Source organism: Lissotriton vulgaris, unplaced genomic scaffold (genome assembly GCF_964263255.1).
Source record: "Lissotriton vulgaris unplaced genomic scaffold, aLisVul1.2 SCAFFOLD_590, whole genome shotgun sequence".
NCBI lineage: Eukaryota > Metazoa > Chordata > Amphibia > Caudata > Salamandridae > Lissotriton > Lissotriton vulgaris.
In genome coordinates, this window is record NW_028245615.1 from 365,366 (window position 1) to 392,148 (window position 26,783).

The following is a 26,783-nucleotide window of genomic DNA, read 5'->3' on the forward strand; positions in this document are numbered from 1 at the left end:
GTCTAATAGTGCTGCAACTAGCATTCCATATGACACAAAAACCGTAGGGCAACAAAGAAGTAAAACTCCTAACCACCTTACTACACTCTGCCTTAGTGATTGTGATATTCTACATGACGAAATATATTAAGAATATAAATACATTACACTGGTATGCAAGGGTCCTAGGTTGACTCAGTGTGGGGTTACTTGAAAATGGTAAATGAAATAACCAAACTACATGGAGAGCAGTAATAGCCCAAACAGAATGCACAAGTGATAGTAGTAGATCAATCAACAAGAGTGGCGCTTCACCACAGAGGGTCCTACTGCTCATGAACCCTGCCTATTTACAAAACAATTCTAACCAACAAAGGGAGCGCTGCAAAATATCACATGGACAGTTAGCTGCTCACTATAACTTTTCAACATTGTGACTCCGTTGTGTTAATGGACTGAATGAAGAATCAGCTATCCTGACCAACTGACTCAAGTTACAATGAACCACTAACTGCCCATGGGATATTTTGCAGCGCTCCCTTTGTTGGTTAAAATTGCTAGGTAATTAAAATAACAGAAGAATGCCCAGGATCACCTGTACCTTACTTTGACTTACCAGAATCACAATTTAGGCGCATTTAGAATACATCTTCTCTCTCCTAGTGTTCTCCCTACTTGGTTGGCAGAGTTTCAATAAAGGATAACGAATGCTGCAATAAACACAGCAAAGCGTTTGCTTTTGAAATGTCTGGCAAGGGTCTCTGTGGAAGTTGTACAGTTTAGCACTTAACCCTCAAAAGTGTAACTCTGTCAAGTGTGTTCACAGCTGTCGAAGAAACAGAAAACTGCACTTATTGGTGTGCATGGTTGTAACTTGTAATAAAAAAACACTGCCCTAGGGTGGGAATCAAACTCTGGAACTGTTAGGCAGATTTATAGAAGCGTCATACTCTTTTGACCTACGCGCCCAGAGGCTAAAGAAGCCCTAAATGCTCCTGTTTACTTCAACAGCTGGTGAGCAAATACATTTAAGCGCATTTCAATGTGATATCTTTCTAGAAAGCGTAACAAGTTGTCAGAGCAAACATGTAGCGCCTGCACTTCACAGTGAGATAGCCACTCTCCATATTACAAATGTATTGAAGGTGCAGAACCTTGCAGTGCCCCTGAGGTGCTCCTGGCATGGACCAGGAGACAAACCTATCCAAGCTCTGAAATGCACAAGCCTGAAAGTAGGGGTGGCCGGAATTTGCGTAGTCGCGCCACGCAAAGCTCAGCGAAACAGTAAAAAATCTCTGTGAGCACGCAAAAGTTCCGCAAACACACGGAATTGCTTGTTCCGCCGGTTCGCAGTGCATTTTTCCTGCAAATACACATTTTGAAAGCGCAAACAAGCAAAAAAATTTCTAAGCAGCAGATCGCAAAATGTTTTGCAATTTTTGCCAATTCTGCATTCTCCGCGGAACGCAAAATTACCGAAATTTGGAAAATTCCATGAGCGGAACGGAATTTACTGCCCTGGCCTGCCTGAAAGGTAACTTTACGACATGACAGCCGCAATATAACTGGCACCAGTGAAAACAATGTACTTTTTCAATCAGGATAGCATTAGATAGACACTGAAAAGAACAAGCGTTTGCAATGCGATAGGTTTCGCAATTGTGAGATTTTTAGCTATTGACATTGTAAATGACAATGCCTTTTATTTGTGTTTAAAAAACCAGCAATAACAAAATGCATTGTCATTTACAATTCCAATAGGTCAAACTTTCTAAAATTTCAGACCTATCAGATTGCAAATACTTGGTGTTTACTACTCGAGTAGTTGGTGGATGTTGAGGTATTCAGTGAGGTATCAGTTGATGAATTTCTCTAAGACCTTGGCTAGGAGTGGTAACAGGGAGATTGGTCTGTAGTTGGCTAGCATTGAAGGGTACGCAGAGGGTTTCTTCAGCAAGGGAGGACAGTTGCATGTTTTCAAGCATATGGGAAAGTGGCGTAATAGTTGGAGGCATTCAGAATAGGTGTGAGCATGACACTGATGGGTTGCAGTAGGTGCAGTGCGGGCAGGAGCCCCTGAGTAAATGGACTTCATGATGGCAGCGTGTCTCCTGACGTGATGACAGGCCATTTGGTTATCCTTGGTTCCTTGGATAAGTTCGGGAGGGGTCTGGCAAGGTCTACCGGGCTTGGTGGTAGCCTAAAGTTACTGTAAAGGGTTGTGATTTTGTTGCTGAAGTATTGCGAGAGGCTGTTGCAGAGGTTCTGCGAGGTAGTGATTGAGTTAGAGGCAACCGATGGTGAGGTGAAAGCTTTAACAATGGCGAAGGTTTTTTTGCTTCTGGTGGCACTGGCATTGATGCAGTACATCAAAGCGGCACATCAGGTGGTCTGAATCATTTGGTGGTAGGGTCTCAGGGTGGATTTAAACATGGGCTTGTCTGCATTATCCTGGCTCATTCTCCATTGGCACTCCAGTCTTTTGCAATGGTGTTTTATCAGTCTTAGTTCCTCCATGTTTGAACTGGCCTGGGACCAGGATCTTCTTGTATTGTTCTGTTAGAGGGGGTCCAGGGAGTTGGTGCAGGAGGTGATCTAATTGTTGAAACTCTTGGCATCGAGAGTCTGTTGCTCTGCTTGGGTCATTGAGCTATGAGAGCGGTGTTCCATTCCTTGTTAGTGATGCTGTTCCAGTTTTGGTGGGCTAGCATGGCAGTGGTACACGCGCATTGGACTGGGATGCTGAAAATGACAAGCATGTGGTCTGTCCAATAAACTGCTGTGGGTTCGTTGATTGAGATGTTGCCGAAGTTGGTGAAAATAGGGTCCAGGAGGTGTCTGGCGACATGTAGGTGTCTTTACTCATTAGGTGAGGCTCAGGCTTCCAGGTTTTTTAATTAGTGCTCTTGAGTTGGGGTTGCCGTGGTCTTCCAGGTGAAAGTTCAGGTCTCCGAGTAGGATGTAATTGCTAGCATCGAGGGCAAGTGTTTTGACAATGTCTGTGATGGTGTTGGTGAAGTTGGTGCACAGCCCCTGTGGTAAGTAGATAATAGTGTCACCTAGGGTGAAGTTGGCTATGATGTGGAGCTTGAATGACTGGTGTTCTATGTTGGAAGATGATGTGCCCGTGGATGTGGTGCAGCTGGTGGTGTTCTTGTGGATGATGGTGATTCCACCTCCGGGCTTCTAAAGCCTGTCTTTCATGGTAAGTTTGTAGCCTGGGGGTGGCTGTGGTGAAGTCAGGAGCTGATGTAGAGTTTGCCATGTTTCTTGAGGAAAAAGTAGATCAGGGGCATTGTTGTGTAGCAGGTCACAGATCTCTGTGGTGTGTTTGATGAATGAGTGGGTGTTGAGGAGCATGCAAGTATGGAGTACTGTGTGAGTTGTTGTATGCTTGTGTGAGGGTCAGAGAGTGGAGCGCTGGTTGCTGTCTGTGTGGTGAGTGTTGGGTGTGGTTACATGCATGAAAACTTGCAGGAAGCTCAGGAGAATGCTTCCTCTGTGTTGTGTGGTATGGAGAGGCAACAGCGCGTGGAGCAGCTGCCAAGGTTGAAGATGCAGTGGGACGAGCATGGTAGCTGTGGGAGTGGGATGAGCAGGGTTTCTGGCATTCGGTGTGATCTAGGCATGGACAAGCAAAATGGGCTTGCCTTATATGTGCCTTTGACATGCCCTCTGCACTTCCACACTTTGACAGACATTAGGTAGTTGCTAGGAGGGGTGAGGAGGAGGATCTAAGGTACATAGATAGCTGCATCCAATCAGCCTTTCTGATGTGGCCCTGTTTGGAAGTGATGAAATGCATTATTCTACATTTGAACCCCTGGACTGGTGTGCAGGAAACCCTGTCCTGAAACTCTTAGGGCTTTCATTAATATCTGAACACTTACCTTTTACATAATGACTTATGCTACTGGGAGTGAAATAGTGTTGGAATAGGAAATATTTTCTAAAAAACATTATTTTTTCTGAACAATTTCCTGGGGACGCTGCTTTGTTTGTGGCAATTACAAAGTGGACATTACCATCTCCATGACAGAAAAAAAGAACAGGAGAATGCTGGGACACCTAATCCCACCTCCTCCCACTGGGAGTGCATAAACTGTACCAACCCAGCATTTCGCCTGAACTACCAAGCCCCCAACTGGAAGGCCGGCTGTCAGGGAGGGAGGGGTGTAAGGAACCCTCAGGGAGGAATGCGGTGCCTGACAACCAGCAACCGGGAGGCCGGGTACCCCAAAGGACAGGGCCAGAGATCCGGAACAGGAGACAAACCGCTATGCACGAGTAGACAGACAGACAGCACAACACACCACCTGCCCCCACCAGCCAGCCCAGAAACTGGCAACCAGTGCAATGCTGGGCAGAAGGCCATCTGGAAACATGCCCTGAAAGAGAGAGAGACAACAGAGAACCAAATACCGACCAAGCAACAGTGTCAGGGCCCGCTCCACAGGATCCGATCGATGAATAAAGGGGTCCACCTCCTGATGTTACCAACACCCCGAATGAGTACACAGGGGGTTCGAACCATCAGGCGAGGGATATATAATGAAAAGAGACCGGGGAAGGGTAGGGGTCAGCAGGGACAAGGGATCTGAAATGACAGAGCATAAGAATTATAACACCAATCAACTTACTACTACTCTCAATAATTCTCGCTAGAACTAAGAATACCTTATGAGGCTGTACACATTCCTCCAACATGCATAAGATAGAATCAGTCCAGCTTCCTGCAATGAAACACACTGGTTATCACATTAATCACTTAGCAGTCTTTGAACTCAGAAAAGCCCTTAAGGATACACACCATATAATGTGGAGATGGACCTTGTAATGACCCCTAATTAAACGACAAGTTTCTCTATTTTCAACCTTGAGTAATTCACTTGTCAGTAGTTCAAAACCTTAAAAGAGTTTTAGAGGAAATACTCTTTTGACACTCGATTAGGCAAAGTTCCTTTCACTGTAATGAAGAGGAATACATATCCACTCAAAACGGAGAATAAAACGTTGGTGTACACTTTAACTCATCATCTTGCAAGACTATGAAACGGTAACGTGTGGTTGCGACCACCACCACGCTCCACTACATCAATATGGCAATATACAATTCCATTAACCGGCAATAGGTAGTTGTGACCACCACACTACTCCGGTCATAACAGTAATTGGGAAGAACACCCGGGGATGAATCATAAACCCCGCAATACTCCACTTCTCCAAGATCTCTAAGGAGAAATAATTCTACGGTAACGAAGCCTTCACGGCAACTAGCAGCAGCCGCCGCGTAGTTCCGCGGAACAGAAAACCAGCTCAGCTGTTCCCGGTAATGGCACGCATCAGCCGATGCGTAACCTCCAAACCAAGGACTAAACAAACAAAACAAGAAAGCGCGCGAGCAAGAATGCTCCCAGCGGCCTCCGACTTCACAGTACCTCAATATAAACGGGCGAGCTCAGATTCAGGAAGTTTCCAACCGCAAGCAGCAGCACGACGCTACAGCAGTCCGGTCTTCTCCCAACACGAAGCAAAACTAAAAACGGACTCAAAATTACGTGCAACTTCCTTCCTGTCACCACCACCCATATACTTCCCATAACAAAGGTTCATGGGAGTTGTAGTTCCTAACAGTTAGGTAGGCGCGGTGATGCAGAAACCTGACAAACAGGGTGTCGGGGACACAAAAAGGCCAACAGCCTGCAACACCAAGGAACACCCAGGCAGAAACCCCTTCCGGAACCAACCAGGTCCACCCCAACTCAACATCAGAGCAGACTAGACCAGGCAAAAATAATAAGGCAAGGGCACAGGAAGGCCAGACAACAACAACAGGCACCTCCAGGCGGCCACCCAGAGAAGGCAACAACCAGGCCCCACCAAAGCAGACCATAACACAGGAAAAAATGGGTGCTATAGCTACAGGCTACTAAGCTTACAGCACCTGGTATTCCCAGGAAGTCTACTATCCAGGTACGGACCAGGCCCAACACTGCTTAACTTCTGGGATCGGACGAGATCAGGTGCTTTCAGGGAGGTACGGCCAAAGGCAGAATCAGGACCAGAAATAGAAAACTCTATGCGGTACTCACCTCCCGAGCAGGGAGACTGCACCACACACCTACTGCCCCCACCAGCCAGCCCATGCACCCTCCAGCAAACCAACGCCAGACAGAAGAGAAAAGACTGCAGCACCTGGCACTCCCAGGCCAGTAGAGCCAGGCCCACCCCCTCTCCACAACGGAGAGTTGCAGGGACTCCAGGGAGGGATGCCAGCAGGACCCCATCAGCCATCCAAGAAGCCCAAGGGCACCACCAAGACTGGACCGGGACACTCCAGAGCAGCTGCAGCAGCACGTCTCACAGACCAGCCATGCCACAGAAAGATGCGCCCTCCAACCCGGAACAGACTGGGAGGAATGAGGTCCCCCGCTGCAAAGGGTCATCTGCCAACCAACGTGGCTCCCAGCAAGCCCAGTAGGAGGTCAAGGACAGCCCAACAGCCCGACGAAGACATCCAAAGAAGACTGCAAACAGGTAAGAACTAGCAAAATCCATGTCCCATTCTGTCAGAAGACAGAAAAAAGGAACAGGCGGAATGCGGGGTTGGTACAGCTTATGTACTCCCAGTGGGAGGGGGTGGGGTTAGGTGTCCCAGCATTCTCCTGTTCTTTGTTTCTGTCGTGGAGATGGTCATCTCCACTTTGTTAGGAAAAGGAGAAAGACTGGAGGGACTATTAGGTAATGGAGCATTTTTTTAAAGACTTGTTTAGCTTTACTAGTGTCTCTTGTACTGTACTTTTGAAGATAATGGAGTGGTATGAGCTAGGGGTGGCTGGAGGAAGAGAGTTTCATTGACAGTGACGGCTTATTCCTATGGGTGTGTGGGTAAAGCCCTACAGCCAAAACAGGCATCACCATATCACAATGAAAAATGTGTTACTCTGAGGAGCTGGAGTGCACAGCAGCGCTCTCTGCAAACTGGGGAGTGCATACCCTCAGTGCCTTTAGTGCCCTGAGCATTGTTATGGTTGACGGGAAGAGGACAACAAAAAAACGTCTCAATGAAATCAAGGGGTGTATCAGGTGTTCTTTGCCATAATGGACCTTTCCTGTTAAGGGCATATACAGGAATAATGAGAGCAGGCACTTCTTTGTAACCCTTATTTTAAGTAGAATGATACCTTAACTTTACAAATCCTCATGAAGCTACCACCCATACTCTCTGTATTCTAATGTCACAGTGCAACAGGAGGAGGACAATAGCCCATAATACCTCAAGGTGGCGAGACAGACGTTTACTTAAACTCAATCCAATTAATTGGAATGTTTTATTGCTTATTGAAATATTTGCTTGCATTCATTTGTATAAAGACCAGAGACCTGCCTAGAGGTGAGGGAGCCCCAGAAATTAAGTGCCAAGCCAGAGCAGAGCCAGGGATCTGGATTGACTCTAATAGCCAAAACACAACCCAAGCTAAGAAAAAATACATTTTGATAACCTTCTCATTGTCTCTCATTATCCTTCCATGCCATTACCTGTTTTATCTTTCTGTTTCTTCCTTTTTCCATCTTTTGCTGTCTCTTGTGTACCCCTACTCCCTCTCTGTGGTTTACCCTCTTTTTATCGTTCTCTTTTTCTCTCTCTCTCTTCTGGTTCTGCCTCCACTTTTTCTCACCCCTAACTTATTACTTCATCCTCTTCCATGTCTCCCCATATCTGTCTATTCTACTCTGTCTCACTTTCTCGACCTCTCTTTATCTTTCTTAGACCTATGCTCCACTACTTCTCTTATTTTCCGCCATTCAACTCTGATTCTCTTTCTCACAATCTCTTTGCTCTCACTCCATCCCTCCCTACCAGTCCAATAACGCCACGTCTTTCCTCTCTGCCCTCCCCTTTCTCTCTGCTCACTGTCATATTGTTCTCCAGTCCCACTGGCTGCAGGAGAAGAGGGGCGGGCCAGCCTCACAGGCTTTTTGGATGTTACTTGTGGAAGTGTAAACAGCCAGCTGCTCTGATCAGCCCCTTCTCTGTTGGTCCCCGGGGGCTATGATTGATGATGTGATGAAGCTCATCTTTCGTGTTGGGCTAATTTATTTAGTTTATTTTGTTTTTTACGAAGATCTTCCACATTCACATGCCCACGACAGTGTGCCAACTTCACCATCCACTCACAGCGTAGTGCTGGCACCCAATTACCACTGCCATGGGTGACCCTCATATATATATAGAATTAGAGCTGGGTAACAGTAAATTTCAGGGATATTTTTCACGGAGGGAGTCTGAGTGACATCACAGAGACAGCGAGTGAGAAGTTTGAGTTGTCTATGATGTCACTCAGAAGCCTGAGGCGAAGAACAACCCCATAATTCACCTACCTATATTTTTATGTTATATATGGCCCAAAAAATCATCTGCCCCTGCCCTCAACTGCTACGCTGTGGCAGAGGAGTAATGGGGGAGTCATATATAACATGGCCTCCTTTATGTATTCTATGCCAAAGGTAAAAAAAAAAAACTTACCTGCCATCCTTAACCAACCCCACCATAATTCCTGCCTCTCTTCCTGCAGCTTTGCTTTCTGCTTGTCAAAGCAGTTAAACAGCACTGCACTGACAGTCTCCCAGGAAGGCCTGTCAGCATGGCCTGGAAGGCCTTTCTGGTGTCATAACATTGGGTAACCAGTGTAGTTATGAACTGCTGCTATGTTATATCAATTGATGCTGCTATTGTCCTGTAAACTTGATATTGTTATTTTAAAAATCGATTGCTTACCTGCACAAATGCAGCACACAACCCCTGGAATCCCGTAGAGACAACCTAGGCCGCCATCTTGTTCAGGCCGCGCTCTAGTTGTTGGGGGAATTTTGGTATAAATCATGCACGTTGCGCGGATGCTCAGCGGAGGCGCGGAAGGCGCGCCTAAGGCAAGCCCGTCTGCGCCCGTCAGCGTCCCGGAAGCAGCCATCGCCAGCCATGCTGCCCGTCTTCCATCTGATTTGCCTACTGTATGCAGGTCCTGGAGCCGCGCAGAAATGGGGCGATTGGTGCATCCTTGAGCAAGTGCGGCCATGTATGGACGGTGCTGGACAATATTTCTAGCATTTGTCGGCTTGTAATTACCGTTTTAATCACACCTTGGACTATATTTCCTTACCCAGTCATGACCCTTCTGCCCTATTGAATGGTTGCTGTATTCAAGCTGCTTTGATTAATGCCCGGTCCGTGGTTGAACATGCTCCTGACATCTTTGATTTGCTGGTAGATAGCCAGTTAGATCAGCTATTTATATTAGAGACATGGTTTAACGAGTTTTCAGCTCCTGTCATTGCCTTGGCCTTCCCTGCGGGGTATACAATGGCCAGGGATGACCGCAAAACAGGCAGAGGAGGATGGGTTGCAGTAGTCTTTGGGGAAAATTGGATTCTCACGCCGGTAGAGTCACATCATATCATGGAGGGTGAAGCTTTGGACTTCTCCCTCACCATCTCGCTGCATTTTTTATTGGGAGCCACCCTGCTATATCACCCTCCTGGTCCCTCGAGCTCCTTTCTTAAAGCCTTTCATGAAGGTATTGTGCCCAGAGCCCTGCACTACTCTAATTATCTACTTCTCGGAGACTTCAACATCCATTTGGACTGCGGAGAGGCTACTGACACAAGAGATCTGAATAATTCCTTGGATCTTGCCCATCTGACCCAATGGATTAATTCTCCATCCCATAGTGGGGGGCATACCATAGATGTGGTCTGCTCCAACTTTCCATTAGTTGTACAGGATCCTCTCCCTGTTCCCTGGTCTGATCATTTCCTAATTCAATTTTCATGGACCATCAAGCCATCCTATTCACCTACAAGGGTTTTGAAGGCTAGACCTCCCCCTCGCATTGAGTCTGCTGCCCATGGCAGAGTCTTGACAGATACCCACCCGGGTATTTCTGGGGTTCTGTTGGAAGCTGTAGGTGGATTCAATAACTGGCTCTTTAGAGCAGTGGAACATTTTTCCACACCTCTGGTCCATAAAAGAGCGACTCTGGTGTTATTAGACCGCTCTGCCGCGTTCGACACTGTGCCGCACCGTCAACTTTTGGCCCGGCTATCTTACATCAGCATCTCTGGTTTGGTGTGGGAGTGGATTGAATCCTTTCTAGCGAACAGAACACAGCAAGTATGGCTGCCTCCATTCTCCTCTACACCGAGAAGTTTGACTACGGGGGTTCCTCAATGCTCAACATTGAGCCCTCCTTTTTTTAATGTCTGCATGACGCCGCTTATATATCTGGTGGAGGAGCTGGGTGCTAAGATCATAGCCTATGCGGATTATACCCAGCTCCTCTTCACGTGGAAGAAAAATGATCGATCCCCGAATGCTGCAAAATTGTCTTGCGGACGTTTTTAAATGGTTAGCGCAGGCCCAACTCAAATGTAACGAGGAGAAACCTGAGGTGCATCTTTCCAGATCCTTTCCCCGCATTTTATCGAGGACATTTGGCCCGTGGGTTACCCCATGCCTAAATCAATGGGGAGCCCGGCAAAAAACTTAGGGATCTGGTTCAGTGAGGACCTCAGATTTCTGCGGCAGATCAATAAATTAGCCGGTGTGTGCTTCAGTACACTGAAAACTCCTAAAGAGATTTCTGACCCTACTGCCCAAAGGGGCTAAAGAAATGGTGACCCGTGCTCTCACTACCTCACGTTTAGACTACGCTAATGCTCTTTACATCGGTCTTCCTGCATAACAGCTAAAAAAGCTGCAGATTGTGCAGAACGCGACTGCTAGAGCATTACTGGGTATTCCTGGAAGGTCTAGCACTTTGCAGACTCTACAGGGTTTTCACTGGCTCCCGGTAGACCAACATGTTTTGTTTAAGGCTCTTACGCTTGCCCACAGTGCTCGCTACAAGGCGGGCCTCTGTATCTCAGGAGACGCTTTGAGTTCTATGTGCCGCCCAGACATTTACGTTCCACAGGACAATTCCTCGCTGTTATACCCAGGTGCAGCCTTGTTAGAATGGGAGGCCGCTCCCTCTCTGTCAGAGCAGCCAAGGCTTGGAATGCCCTTCCCTTCAAGCTTCGGAACATTGGCGACCTCAGGCTGTTCAAAAAGCAGCTAAAAACCTTGCTATTCAAGTAACCATCTAGCCTGGTCTGCACCCCTCTGTCTCCTCCATACACTTCCGAGTATCCGTGCGCGTTATAAATGGAGCTTAACATAACATAACATAACATGTTATAGCAGTGGATTATGAGATTCAGAAATTGAAATAAATGATAGAGCCATCCACAATGTATAGAATTAAAACTGTGTAACAGTGAATTACAGGGATGTTTTTCAATGATGTTGAATAGACAACAAAAGCTTAGCTCGAGCTGCCTATGAAGTCTCTCAAAAGCCTGAGGTGAAAAACATCCCCATAATTCACTTTTTACCAATCTATAGTTTTATTGCCTCCAAAATCATCTGCCCCTGCTTTCAACTACTACGCATGGTCAGAGGAGTAATGCAGAGCCATGCATAACATGCTCTTTCCTCCCTTTCCCAAATGTACAAAATAAATACCTTACCTGCCTTCCTTAAGCAGCCCCCACCATCTTCCCTGTCTTCCTACCCACTCCTGCAGCTGTGTTTCTGATTTTAGTGAAAGCAGACAAGCCGCACTGCACAACCAGGCTCTCAGGGACACTGCCTTCACGATGTGGAAGGCCTTTATGATGTAATGACAATGGGTAATGAGTTTTGTTATCAACTGTTGATACATCATAGAAGTGAGTTATGATATTTAGAAACAGAAATTAACGCTAGTGGCGCTCTACCAGAGCTATATCTAGCTCAATTCACTATTTACAAACTCCCTTTCCGTATTCAACTTGTGTCCAGTGCCTCTGCCCACTTGTGCAACAGTGCCTCTCGCTGACTCCCTGCTCCCAAATGCCTTGTCCTTACTAACCCCCTACCCCAGTCACTCTGCCAAAGCCCTCTCCGTCTCTCACTGCCTGGTTAGTGGTTTAAGATAAAAGCTAGGCAAGGCGTCTTATAGTCAGTTTTGGGTTAGGCCTCGGTATATGAAGGGTTAGTAAGTCTGGAGCAAAGATAATGCAGGTCAGGCCAATGCTCTAACAGACTCTGGCGCAAGTTTGTGCCTCTGCAGTGTCAGCAATAATGACTTTGTTTTTGTGGACGCATTCCTTCCTCCACCACACAAATGCACTTGGATGTTTTTTTATCTGTGGCAAAACATGCAGCTGTGCTTGGGAATTTATGTGTGACTGTTCTCAACTCTTTTTGTATTTTTAATTTCAGGATATAGACATTGCTCCTTGGCAATATGAGCTTACCAGACCTCCAGTCCCAACACTTCCGTCAAGGTGAGCACAATAATATTCTTTTTCACAAAACATTTATTTGTAAATGGCATGTGACATAAGCTGTCCCAGTCATATATTGTGGTAGACACAGTTTAGTATGATTCCTGTAGTGCTTTGAGTTCAGGCCTCTGTTTACAAGTTTGCCGTGTTGAATACCAGCCATTATGAATCATCATACCGGGGTACTCTTTCAATGCAGGCAGTGGTGTAACGCAACATGATACACCCCCCCCCCCCCCCCCCCCCCCCCACCCACCTTCTGCAGAGGGATACCTGAGTCTCACATATCGCACAGATGTTCCTTGGCATGAATGAATAGATTGAGCAAAATTATTTGCCTAAATAAATGTAAACAAATTTTACATTTGCAGCATGTTTCCCTCCCTACGAAGGTAACTCGCAGTGAAGGACTTTCAGCCCCACTTGTAGGGACCTTAAGTAATCATCTGGCAGCGGAGGGAGAGACAAGGTCATTCTAGACAATGTGGCGAGTAAAACACTCGGGAATACTCTTCTCACTCCCCCCCTACACCTCCCCAGCACAGTTAAGACTGGAGTTTGGACTACAGAAGCAGCAAATTGCGCGTAAAGGCGCATATGCTAAATGCTGGCACAAAATAAAGAACGCTGAACCAGACTCCTTGAACGTCCACCTTTGGAAAGAGCAGGAGACAAACAACGGATCCCCCGCCGCGGCCTACCTTCAGGCAGCTATAAAATCTCTTGCATTAAAAGACCTCTGGCACTCGAGCTGCTCACAAAAGTGCTTCAAGTGCCTTGTCAACAAGACAGTGAAAACTCTTTCCATGGAAGAAGACAAAGCAGCACTAACCAGGAGATCACATGGGTGGTTCGTGATTCAAGGCTACACTAGCCCCCTACCTCAGCCATACCTCAGTACCAGCTTCTCAAGGAAGGTGAAGGAAGATTTCCTGCGGCTGAGGATGGGGGTAATTCCGTCAAAAGTACATCTACCCCCATGGAAACGCCAGGAATTGAACACCAATTGCAGGCTTTGCGACAACCCAATGGAGGACGTTCTGCATCTGTTATGCAGCTGCAAAGCTCTAGACAGAGCCCGAAGGGGCCAACTAACGCAGCTCTGGAATCAAAACGATGTGCGAACCCACAGACAAGCCCTGTTGATCAGCTTCAAGGGAGATGATATCCAATTAGTCTGCAGTCTAGTGCGCTTCATGAAAACAGTTAACACGATCCAAAATTCAGAACCCAGCGATTGAACTTGACTCAAAAAGACCTGCTTTTGCACCTTAAGAAAACTCTTTTTTGACTAACAAAGACTCAGCAAACCTTGAACTACTCTTTCTTACAATCACAATGTATTGCAACAGTTTGCATGGGTCTTTTGTCCACATTTTTAACTCCCTTTTATTGTTTTTAACTGTTGATCATGTATTTACTCCAATGTTTTTTTCTAAAGAGTCATTGCAAAGATTTTTATTAATCACGCAATAAAGTTATTATTATTATTAATATTATCTGGCAGCGAGAGGTGAGAGCCTCACCAAGAAACCCAAAAACAGTTGCCCTACCCTGTCCAGCTGCCTGCCACTTTCTGAGCCAGAGAAGTACTGAAGAGGGGTGGTCGTGGGATCTATCAAGGCAGAGAGATGGAGGGGAAAATGTTCTGATAAAATGCTGCATTCTTTTGATTAAAGGCACAAGCTCTATCTTTTCTAATTGCTATATTGTTAACATTCAAAGAGAGACATGCTGTGCTGCTGAATATGGATGAAAGCACGTTTATTATCTTCCTCCACATATAGGTTTGGATCAGTCTAGTTACAGCCACACTTTCCAGGGCAGCTCCAAATGGCGATTGGCTGTGTGTGAGCATGTTCTTGTAGAGGAATAAAACGCTCAAATTTCCTGCTGGTGTTATGTTGAATTGTGCTTTTAAACTGCTTCACATATCCCTGCTCGGTAAATGAAAGGCCTGTTTTCCATCATGCTCAAAACTGAAAGGCAGGAAGAGCAGCTGTGCGACCAGTGAGCCTGTCCATGTCTGTATACAGAAAGGCAGAGCTCAGAGCACTGGCAAGATCATGAAATGCAAGCAGCTAAGGCACTGAGGACAAACCGAAGAAGAAAATAGTCCCCCCAAAGAGCATCTATACAATCAAAGTGTAATGATTCAGTACTTAGTCCCTGCTGCCTGGGAGGAATGAAAGAGAATAAGGAGGGACAAAGAAGCAGGACTAACCACTAGCAATTAAGGATTTTTAAAGGACACTAAACCAAACAAATAGAAAGCAGGGGGATGGCTTTAAGCCAACAAGAGAAGTTACAACAGGTCACAAATGCTCAACCTAAAAAAAGGAGAAGAAAAAGTCCCTTAAAATAATCAATCTTATCTGAAACATAGCCTGTCTGTATATAACTTCAAACAATTCGATTCTGTTACACTCTTAAGAGGTAATTGCTTTGTGTCAATTTTGCCTCCCTATGGACCTTGTATTCAATTCAGGCTGTAGAAACAGGGAATTGTTGAGTTTGAAACCCAAAGAAAGGGACAGAAGGCCAGTTAGGACCTTAAATATGTGTCTTCATCAGGACAAGGTAAACCATGTAAAGGGTGCAACCTAGATACCTCCAGTATGGGGGCTGATGAAGAAATTCTAATGAAGGCCAACTGGCTCCTCGTCTGAAGAGAAAACTGCTTTCTCTTACATACTGAGTCTCCAAAGTACTGGAAAGCAACCTTAAGTACATAAATCTTGATCCACACAAACAAGCAGAAATATTCTATTTATTTGAAGGTGGGAGAGCCCCTCATGCATGCATTAATTTATCGTCTCTCTCATGATACAAAGTATCAAAGGCTCCCTCTCAGCTGCAGCGTTGGCCGCACAGTCGGAGTACACCATTTGAAGATCTCATCAGGATAAATAGAAGTGACCAGAGACAGTTCTTATTGTGGGCCAGCAGCAGACTGGCACCAGGGTCTCGCCAATGGGTGGCCCCCATTATTCAGGAGGGATCTGTCAAGGGCCCACATGGTGGAAGTTTCTGGGGGCAGAGGAGGTGCAAGTGTGTGTGCAGCAGTGTTTGCGTGTGTATGGAACACTTGAGTGATTGTGTGTGTGTGTGTGTGTGCAGTATGCAGCTGGGTGTAAAGGGAAAGGAATATGCATGCTGTGTGAGCATATATGCAGGGTGTGTGCAGGAGTTTTTTAGAGCAGTGATTGTGATCTGTGAATGAGATGCAGTTGTGTTCATAGTTAGCGTGCCTGTGTGTGCTACTTTGTGTGTGGCCATGTACAATGTGCAGTTAAAGTGATGTGTCTTAGGAACGAGTGTCTAATATGCATGTATTGTCTAGTGTCTGTGTGTGTTTATTTGTGTACGTACAGAGTATGTGTGTGTGTGCAGCAAGCATTGCAAAACAGGGAGGGCTGGCGTGTTGGGAACCAGTACAGCTGTGATGCAGCACTGCCATACAGAAATGTGCAACTATGCAGTGCAGAATTCACAGGACGGCATGGTAAAATTTCCTTCGATGTAGTGTAGACCATGCAGATCCATAGCACCAACAGAAGATGCTGCAGATTGCTAAGTGTGCAGTTGCATTGAAGTAAATATGTACCTGCAGTGCAGGACATGTCATGCTGAAGTACAGTGGCATGCAAAGCTGCAGCGTAATAATGTCCAGAGCTGGGGTTGCGGAAATGTTTCAAATGGACATGTGGCACATCCAGAGCTCCAGTGCAGAATGTTAGAGAGTGCGGCTGGAGCTTCCGTGAACTGGGGACCAGGTTCAAGTCTCGGCGTTGGCTCAATATACTGTGATTCTGTGCAAATGAGAATGTCCCCGTGCCTTAAGGAATGTAAATAGTGCTCATGTAAAGTGCTCCGATACCTTCGGCTCAAGTCTGCGCTATATAAAACTGCAAAAGAACAAAATAAAAAAATGTGCAGAGCAGCAGTGCAGCACGTACAGCACTGCAGTGCAGGTTCGTGCAAATCTACAGTGTGGGAGTATGCACTGATACCTGTAGCTGAAAACACCCAGAGCAGAAACATGCAAAACTGTAGTGTAAAAACATGGAGCTCACAGGTGGTGCCTGGCTATGTACTAAAAGCATGCAATATTGTGTAATATATTTCTTATGTATAGACATCAAAAAATATTCGCACTAAAATAGTTAACTTTATGACCTATCCCTGAAATGGGATTTCCACGTGTAGCGAGAGGTGGAGAGATCCGAGCAGCTGACAAGGGGCTTAGACAGCAGCCCCCAGGGGTCCAGACCCAGACTGTGCAGTGAACCCACTCGTGTTCAAGCTTTGTGAACACAGTGTTGTTTGTTCAACATGCTGGCACATTAGCTTCCTGGTTCTTTGTGACGTCGCTCGGCAGCTTGTGCTGAAAAGGGCCTGGCTGCTGTAGAGACGCTAGCTGCACAAATAGTGCATATTGGATGGAACATGTGCACCTTTCATTAAGATACTCAGAAGATTATAGTGCCTTGTGTCCAGCGGATTCAGTCTTTTGTGCACAGGTTGTAGGACCATTTGGGCCTAGCTGTCCTTCAGAGAACATACTGTGTCTCAGAAGGAATAGAGCTTTTCAGACAGAGGTGGGTGATAGGCAGTATTCATGTCTGCTTCAAAGACTTCAGGGCCCTTTTTAGGTCTCGACGTAGCGTACACTGCGCAGCAGTGTCGCGCAGCTGAGATTTTATGTTTATAGTATGGGGGCTTGAACCCACCCCTCTTCTCCATTGGCTGGCTTCCTAAACGGAGGCCAGCCATTGGAGGAGAGGGGCGTCACTCAGTTCAAGACAAGGTTTGGGGGGGGTGTTTTTGGTGTTCTTTCTCTTTTCTTTCTCTCCTCTTCCCATTGGCTGGAATTTTACATTCCAGTTAATGGGAAGAGGAGAGAAAGAAACTTCCAGCCAATTGGAAGAGGAGAGAAAGAAAACCACGCCCGAATCTGAAAATCACGGGTCGTTTCTCCGAGGCATTTCTGTCTCGCCTCGGAGAAACATGGTGGTGCTGTTTGGTTTCCCACCCGCCTCCCAGCCAATGCTGTCCACCCCGGAGCATATCCGATTCTCCTGACTAACGTGGTGTCTGCCGGAGCCCAGGGCCGCGCTGTTGTATGCCTGACCAGCTACTAATAGCTGGGACCCTGTTGGTGTTGCCGGAGGTCCGGAAGTGGAGGAGGGTCGTGGAAGTAGCTGCAAACATGGCTGCCGAGGCTGGGGAAACATGGCGACCTGAGCCGCCCTTGGGGAGGTGTTGGAGGAGCGGACCTGCTACAGCGGTCTGAAGACGGACCTACTCCTGACAAAAGATCTCCAGGGACCAGAGTAGAGTGGGCACTTTGGGTCTTGGACGGGGGCTGTTCCTAGCAGGCAGTGTACCCGGAGGGCTGCTCTGTAGAGAGTGCGCTGAAAGGGAGGCGAGCCCCTCCTGAGGGTGCTGGGAGGGGCCGGGTCAGCGTTGTGCCCCGGGGGAGAGATGGATTGCAGGAGAGCGGTATCCATGCCAAGGTGCCCGCCAGCTGGAGTTGAGAGGCTGCGGCCTGGATTCACCGCCCCTCCGCAGGGATGGGTCATGTGTGGGGCAGATCCTGGCAGTGCAGTAAGCTCTAGCGCAGGGCGCCTAGAAGCGGGGCTGGTGCAGAGGCCACACGAAGGCCCTTGAGCCGCAGGATGTGCTGGGCGCATCACTGGTAATTCCTCCGTGTGTCCCTCGTGTCTGTAGTATTCAGTGTTAGTTTTGCATCTTGCTTCTTTGGCTCCAGTTCCTCTGTAGTTTTTATCTGCACCCTACTCCCTCCCCACCCCCACCCCACCTCCACGCCGGGATCGGTCCAGGATCCGCCTGCGGGTCGGGATCGCAGTAATCCTAAACCGAGATAACCTGTAAAGTGATTATGGAGCACCCCGCCTGGAAACCATCACTAAGCACCAGACGCCGGGGAGCCTCGGAGCCCCTCCCACCCCAGGGAGGGCCCATGGAAAGGCCTGCAGAGGAGGCGGCACTGGGTGAGCCTCCCCCTCCCTGAGAGCCGCAGTTGCACCCGGTACCGTCAGGAGTGGCCTCTGCCCCACTCCCAGCAGAAGGACGACCCACCATCCTGGCCGCAGATAAACGCGGATGTGTGGGGCACTGTTTTTTATGAGGCATCGCTCGTGATTTGCAATGAGGTAGGAATGCTGCAGCGGTCAGCAGTCATCTGACTGTTAGTGTGCTTCCATCTGATTACTCACATCAGGGGGTTTGCAACTGTGTAAGTGTAGTCTGCATTTACACTGTCTCCTGCCTCCACCACTTCCCTCTGCCAGCGGCCCTCCTCCGTCCTGCGCTCGCCTCCCCCTTCCCTCTGCCCGCAGCCCTCCTCCGTCCCGCTCTCCCTCGGCTGTCCATAACCCCACCTGTGGAACAGGAAATGAAAATGTATTTAGGTGCTATTGGCCTCGCACATCGGCTACATGGTACACAAGGCAAACGATGAAACAATGGTACTTAAAAAGTGTCATCTGAACGGTATTCCCATTCCATGGTCAATCCTTCAATGCATTATTAAACACAACTCATGGTAATACAAAAATTCTAATTTCGCTATCCAAGTTTCAAAGCAAAGGACTTTCGGTCAAATATTTTTTTTTCTGAGCGTCTCCCTGTTTATATGCCGAGAGACAATTTTCTGTTATTTTATGTTTGTGAAAATTGATACTCAAATATGAAAATACTTGTTGTGCTTGTTTTTCTTGCCTTTGTTCCCTGGTTTTGCTCGCTTTTTTTGCCTCTGTTCCCTGGTTGTGCTCGCTTTTCTTGCCTCTGCCCCCTGGTTGTGCTTGCTTTTCTTGCCTTTGCCCCCTGGTTGTGCTCGCTTTTCTTGCCTCTGCCCCCTGGTTGTGCTCGCTTTTCTTGACTCTGCCCACTGGTTGTGTTCGCTTTTCTTGCCTCTGCCCCCTTGTTGTGCTCGCTTTTCTTGACTGCCCCCTGGTTGTGCTCGCTTTTCTTGCCTCTTCCCCCTGGTTGTGCTCGCTTTTCTTGCCTCTGCCCCATGGTTGTGCTCGTTTTTCTTGTTGAAAACTTCCTGCTTAACCATGGCTCACTCATTGCAAGGTGGCATCCGCCCTCCTTTTCTGCAGAAAATTCTTGCCATTGGGTATTCCCAAATGTTGACAACCATGCTTCAGGTCCATGCATGCTAGTAACGCTCAAACGCAACAGCTGTGTGTGTGTGGCGCTCTGTGTGTGTATGTGTGGTGTTCTGTGTGTTTGTGTGTGGTGCTCTGTGTGTGGCGCTCTGTGTGTGGTGCTCTGTGGGTGGCGCTCTGTGGGTGGCGCTCTGTGGGTGTGGGTGGGGCTCTGTGTGGGTGGCTGTGTGTGTGTGTGGCTGTGTGTCGGTGGGGGTAAAAATGGCATAGGTCTCGCATTTGCGAGACATTAAGATATTACTATCTTCTACTCTCTAATAGTTACCTATTGCCATTGTAAATGACAATACCATATATTTGTGTGTGTGTGGGGGGCTGTGTGTGTGTGGGGGGCTCTGTGTGGGTGTGGGGCTCTGTGTGTGTGTGTGGGGCTCTGTGTGGGGTTTTGTGTGTGGGGCTCTGTGTGGGGCTGTGTGTGTGGGGCTCTGTGTGTGTGTGGGGGGGCTCTGGCTGTCTTTGTGTGTGGCTCTGTCTGTCTGTGTGTGTGGCTCTGTCTGTGTGTGTGTGTGGCTCTGTCTGTCTGTGTGTGTGGCTCTGTCTGTCTGTGTGTGGCTCTGTCTGTGTGTGGCTCTGTCTCTGTGTGTGGCTCTGTCTCTGTGTGTGGCTCTGTCTGTGTGTGTATGGCTCTGTCTGTGTGTGTGGCTCTGTCTGTGTGTGTGGCTCTGTGTGTGTGGCTCTGTCTGTGTGTGGTTCTGTGTGTGTGTGGTTCTGTGTGTGTGTGGCTCTGTGTGTGTGTGGCTCTGTCTGTGTGTGGCTCTGTCTGTGTGTGTGTGGCTCTGTGTGGGTAGCTTTTTTTGTAAGTGGGTCTGTCTGTGTGTGGGTGGCTCTATTTGAATGCTTGTGGGGGTGGCTCTGTGTGTGTGTGTGTGGGTGGCTTTGTGTGTGTGGCTCTGTATGGGTGCAAATGCAATAGGGCTCGCATTTGCGAGCGATTAAGCTATTGGCGTTGTAAATGACAATGCCATTTATTTATGTTTTAAAAACCAAAACATAAATAAAAATAATGTCATGAGCAATGCCAATAGCTCTAACTTTAACAATGCCGAGACCATTGCATTGTAAATGCTTGTTAATTTAAAGTTGTTGCAGGAAGCGACCGAGACCAGGCACAGAGTGAGGAAGAAAAAAGATTAACATGCACAGCGGAAGGTTGCGTTTGTGGGTTTGTATTTGGCTCACAGGATCTAAGGGCTAGATGTAGGCAATTCCCATTTACAGACTCTTAAATACAGAATTTTACTGATTCGGTATTTAAGAGTCTGTAAATGGGAAGGGGGCAGATGTAGGCAATTTTAAAATCTGAATTACCGAATCTGTAAAATTTGGTATTTACCGATTCTGTAAATACAGAATCGGTATTTCCCATTGATTCCTATGGGCTTAGAAGCCCATAGGAATCAATGGGAAATACCGATTCTGTATTTACAGAATCGGTAAATACCGAATCCTGCAAGGGTGCAGGGGGTGTCACTTTGACACCCTCTAGCACCCCAAGTACAGGCTTGTGTGCAATGTGGCACACATACATGCCCTAAGGGCATGTCTGTGTGTCACATTGTGGAGAAGTGTGGCTCAACGATTAGAGCGGCAGATCCTGATGCAGAGGTCAAGCCCGGGACCAGGGTTCAATTCCCCGCCTCGGCGGGTCTTGGGCTCAAAAAATTCCACAGACCTGATAATTCTCGCCTTGGTGCCTATTCCAATCATGGAGTCCCACTCTGCAACGCTGGGCAATAGCTTGCTTAATCTCCACAACGGCCCCCACAACGCTAAGGATGCCTGGCCTCCACCTTGGGGGTGCCCAGGAGTGGACGCCTAACATGGAAAGCCAGGATGGGTTCCACAGCGGTATTCGTACAAGCGCCTTGAGACCCTTGCGGGTGAATAGTGCGCTATACAAGTATCAATTTACAATTTACATTGCACAGATGTGCATGCACACCTGAATTCGGTATTTTACCACACAATAGGATTGTGTGGTAAAATACCGACTCTTAAGGGCCTGTGGCACTGTAAACTGTGCCACCTACATTTGTAATTACAGAATCGGTATACCGAATCGGTAAATATACCGATTCTGTATTTTTCAGCCCCCTACATCTGAAAACCCTAATACCGGTCAGAAACGGCCGAAATCGGCCGTTTCCGACCGGTATTAGGGCTCCTACATCTGGCCCTAAGTGTTTTGAAATTAGCTTATATTGTTGTTTTTTTTGGGGGGTGGGGGGCTGGTGGTATGGACTGTAAGTCACCAAAGCAAACACGTGCATACCAACCCCCACAGCATTCTCTCTCTCTCTGTCACATTGTCTCTATGAACGTGAGCACCTTTTTAGGACAGACATGATAAAAGTGCTCTATTTTTCACATCTGATACATTGAAGTCCTGAGCTGTTTACATTTGTAAACAGATCGTACTAGGTGCAGTTTGTGTTCATCAAGCATTCAAAGCTACAGTTTATAACCTTGGTTAGAAACGAGCAGAAAGAGGCAAATTAACCAGCAGAAAGAGCAGAGAAGAGGAAGGAAAACAAGCAGAAAGAGGCAAGAAAAGGGTCAGAAATAAGCAGAAAGAGGCAAGATAAGGGTCAGAAACGAGCAGAAAGAGACAAAATAATGAGCAGAAAGAGAAGAGAAGAGGCAGAAAAACTAGCAGAAAAAGGTAAGATAAGGGTCAGAAACAAGAAGAATGAGGCAAAATGAACGTCAGAAAAGAGCAGATAGAGACAAAATAAAGATCAACAAGCATTTGCAATGCAATAATTCTCGCATTGGCAAGAGTTTAAGCTATTGGCATTGTAGATGACAATGCCTTTTAGTTATATATTTTGATAATTAACACATAAATAAAAGGCATCATCATGTATAATGTTAATAGTTCAAACTCTTGTAAATGGGAGACCTATTCAAAGAAGCGTCTGCCATTGTCCCAGGCTGCTTAGAAAAGGAAAGCGCGTGTGGCGCGCTGAATGATGCAGGAAAGCATTTTGTGCCTGCAGTAGGAGAAACACATTAAAGAAAATCCTGCTTACAGACTAAACTAGTTTACGTCATCACCACTAATGTAATGCACATTTAAAGAACTGTCTTGATTTTATGTGCAGGCTTTCTGTTGCTCTTGTACCTTTCCCTTCCGCTGATCACCGTGCTGTCTGTTATAAATGTATCTGTATCTGCAATTAATCTTACATATACACTTACTGCTGCCTTATTGTGTGCGTATAAAGTCATTTCAATTGCAAAGTGTGCTAACTCCTTGGACCATATAAAACAAACTATGCTACGCAATACGAAGACATTTTGGTTTTCTATCAGCCTTATGTCAGGAAAAACTACTTGAGCAAAAACGAGGTTGAAGTTGTATGTCCTAGATTATCAAATTAGTATGAATTACAAAAATGAAATCTGCAGTGGGACTGATTAACATAAATTAGTATAAGTACTAACGTGTTAAAATTTCAAATTTTTCATAAAGCATCTTGTCACCACTTAGGATACAATATGCAAAGTTCTCATACAAATGGAAAGCAAGTGGTGAATTGAATTCTTCCACAATGCCACTTAAAAACAAAAGCACTGAAACAATAAGAGAACCAGACAGTTCAAAGTATACCTTGACATTCACATGGAGTGTTTAATAGATTGACAGTGTAAAATCTCCAACTACAATTAAAGGACACACTTCAAAACCCCTAACGAAGCTAGGGGACACATTCCTTGAACTTGCCTGCAGAAGTGGCATTGAAATTTGGACTGCAGCATCAGGTCAAGATCGGCATTAGCAAGCAGGACACTCAGTGCAAATCTCTTGAAACAAGGTGTATAGAGACTGCAAGAGCTAGCATTCTTAACCTTTTACACATTTACTTAAAAGTCCCAGGTTGGTACGGTGCCTATGTTTATATACCCCAAAGGGTTGTGGGCATGGGATATTATATAACATTATAAAAACCTGAGCGCAATGCAGTGTTCAAGGGCAACATGCATTTCTTTGATAAAAGTTGATCAACAATCCTGGATGTACGATGCGTGTAATCAAGGCCTTCAGTCGACCAGGTCCCTGGCACAGTAGTAATTGAAAGCCAACATTGAAACGGTCATTATAGCGTCCCATAACATTGCACGTTCGTGACATGTGTACCTCTAATAACATTGAAGTACCGCGGCTGCACATGTATGCAAATTTAATTTAAAATAATTTTCAAAAATAGAACGGAGAGTGAAAAAAAGGAAAAAGATAAAAGGAATGGCAGTATGCCTCTGTTAAATCCAGGTGTACTTGATGTTTTTGTTGAAGGGTGAGCAGAAGCTGTATTAGTGTGGGAAAGCCGAAGCAGCTACGGGTTTCACCATTTTAAAATAAAGTTACCACACTCTGCTCCGTAGTCCAGCCACCCGCTGCTCGTCTTTCACCGGTTCCTGCAGAGCGAGATATCGGCGAGACATATAGTGCTTATCCTAATTCGAATGTCAACATTAACTTTTCGTACACAACAAAAACATAACCATTTTGTGCCAGAAATCCTACGGCTGCACGAAAGCTAAAAGGCAAAACACCAACAGAGAAGAGAACTACTCCTCCTGGTACGAAAACCCATTACCCAAACCCATTACCAGTGCAAAAAAACAACAAGAGTAAGGCAGCACTTTATTGATCCAGACCCTGAGAGTTTAGACGTGATGGGATAGCATTGCGCATGCGCTGCTGCCATGTGTACGTTAGGCAGAGATGTGCGAAACAAACAAAAAGTGCGATCTGGCGGACGAAAACTGTAGTTAGTGGCTGCTGCTTCCGGACAACATGGAAGTCAGTTTAACGTCAACAGACCCTAGAAAGCCAGCTAACAGGAGCTGTGCCAGTATTCAGCAAATGGCAAGCGGCAGGAGAAACTACTGGCCGTTTGCCAACACATAGAGATTAGTTAATGCCTCATAGAGGCAGCGCATGCGCTGCCTAATAAGAGACCTAAAAGCAAGCAAAAAGAGGCAAAATGACAGGCAGAATGAGCAGAAAGAGGCAGAGTAGAAGGCAGGGGAGACCAGCAAAGAGGCAGAAAACAAGCAAAGGAGGCACCCGATGGCCCCCTCCTTTTGTGTGACATGCAAACACTCACATACCCACTCATAAGGTCACTCACCTACTCCCTGATCTACTCATACATGCATTCGCCTACTCACATACCCACTCACACACTCGAGCACCTACTCACAGACTCACTCAGAGATTCATGCAACCACTGACAGACCCACTTAGACACTCATCCACACACACACAGATCTATTCAGGCACTAATATACCCACTCTCAGACCCACACACACACACTCACAGAACTACTCAGAGCCACAAACACCCACTCACAGACCCACTCAGACATTTACACACCAACTCACAGACCAACTCAGACACTAACACACCCACTTACTGATACCCACAAGTAATCACAGACCCACTCATACATCCATGTACATACCCATACCTCCACTCACAAACCCACTCACAGACCACTTACAAACACTCACACACACACAAAACACTCACACATCCACTAAGAGACCCATGCAGCCATTTACACACCCACTCACCTACCTATGCAGCCACTCACACATCCACTCTCAAAGGTTACAGGTTACAATATAAAAAACGGAGAAATGCACTGAAAAAACAAAGGTAAAAGTGACGTTATAGTGACAAAAATATATTTTGAAAAACCATAGAAATTCACTGAAAAAACAAAGGTTACAGGAGCTTTATAGCCAAGAAATAGAATTAAAAAAAACCTTATAAATCCACTGAAAAAGCCAAAGGTTAAAGGGATGTTATTAGTTGGTCTGGGATTTCACTCGTACAAAACAAGTGAAATTCTGCAGTTAAAGTTACCTGAGCTAACTATAACTTATGCGCCAGTACTGCACTGCTTATGACCTCACATATTACATCACTCATGACATAGTCAGTGACATCACCGATGACATCACTGATGACATCTCAAATTACATCACTGATCATATAATCTATACTACAACTCACACCTCACATAACCTCTCACACACCCACTGATACACCCATGCAACCACTGATATCTCACTTACTGACATACACAGCCACTTTCTAACCCATATACCTACTCACATACCCATACAGCCACTCACTCACCAATAAAGCTACTCACACACCCAGTCACTCACCCACACAACCGCTCAGCAGTCACTCACACACCCACACAACTACTTACTCATACATTCACACATCCATAAAAGCACTCACACATTTACTCACTCACTCTCTCATTCAGTAACTCTCCAATACAGCTAATCCCACTCAGTTAATCAAACACCCACTCAAACAGACACTCACTTACCCATACAACCACTATTACTCCCATTCACTCACCAATAGAGCCACTCACACAGACACACACTCACACAAACAGCCACACACTCACCCATACAGCCACTCATCCAGCCACTCACTCACCAATAATGCTACTTAAACAGTCACTCACCATACAGACACTCAACCGCCCACATTTTCACCCATATAGCTACTTACACACCCACGTATCTACCCACACAGCCACTAACACACCCATAAAGCCACTTAGACACCCACTCCCACATGGTAAAAATACTACTTTCTCCCACTGCCTCAGAAAAAGCTCCTACTCCCACAATAGATCTTTGTCAAGTTCTCTCCAATTTTGTGTAATGAGAATGTCCAAACCCCTTTAAACCAATTTTCTGTCTCAACTTTTTCTGACATGACCATTCCAGTCTCTATTCCCCCAGGCCCTTTGCTTATGAGGTTTGACCCAATTTCCTTTGCTGATTCAGCGATGAAACTAGATGGGTGTAAATCGGGATCACCATTTAGACCCCTGCCCTCTTGCCTTTTTAAAGCTAGTGACTGAGGGGGTGAAACCCATTATAAACATGCTGATGAATAAATCTCTGGAACTAGGTAGGTTCCACTTTACTGGAAACATGCTCTGCCATCAGCAGAGCCTAGGGTTCTTAGCAACTTTCGACCCATTCCTCTCCTTCCCATAGTAGCTAAACATTTAGAAAAAAGGGTCAATAAACAGTTGTTTTATTTCCTAGAATCTAATTATCTTCTGCTTGATTCACAATTGGGTTTAGCACTGAGTCCACTCTGTTAAAGGTATCTGAATTTATCGAGGACAAATTTGATCAGGGCTCACCTGTTTTGCTCATGATCGCTCCCGAGCTGTTTTTCT

The 26,783-nt window shown here is 46.3% G+C and overlaps 1 protein-coding gene and 1 pseudogene across 1 annotated transcript in view; one reads left to right on the plus strand and one right to left on the minus strand.

The window, feature by feature from the left end:
- The window catches only part of STPG4 (sperm-tail PG-rich repeat containing 4), a 342,310-nt gene that overhangs the window by 183,451 nt on the left and 132,076 nt on the right, over positions 1–26,783 (plus strand). Inside the window, exon 4 of the mRNA XM_086949125.1 lies at positions 12,284–12,348. Coding sequence (XP_086805251.1) covers positions 12,284–12,348 — 65 coding nt within the window. The remainder of the gene's footprint in view (positions 1–12,283; positions 12,349–26,783) is intronic.
- LOC147666336 (5S ribosomal RNA) lies at positions 5,912–6,030 on the minus strand (annotated as a pseudogene).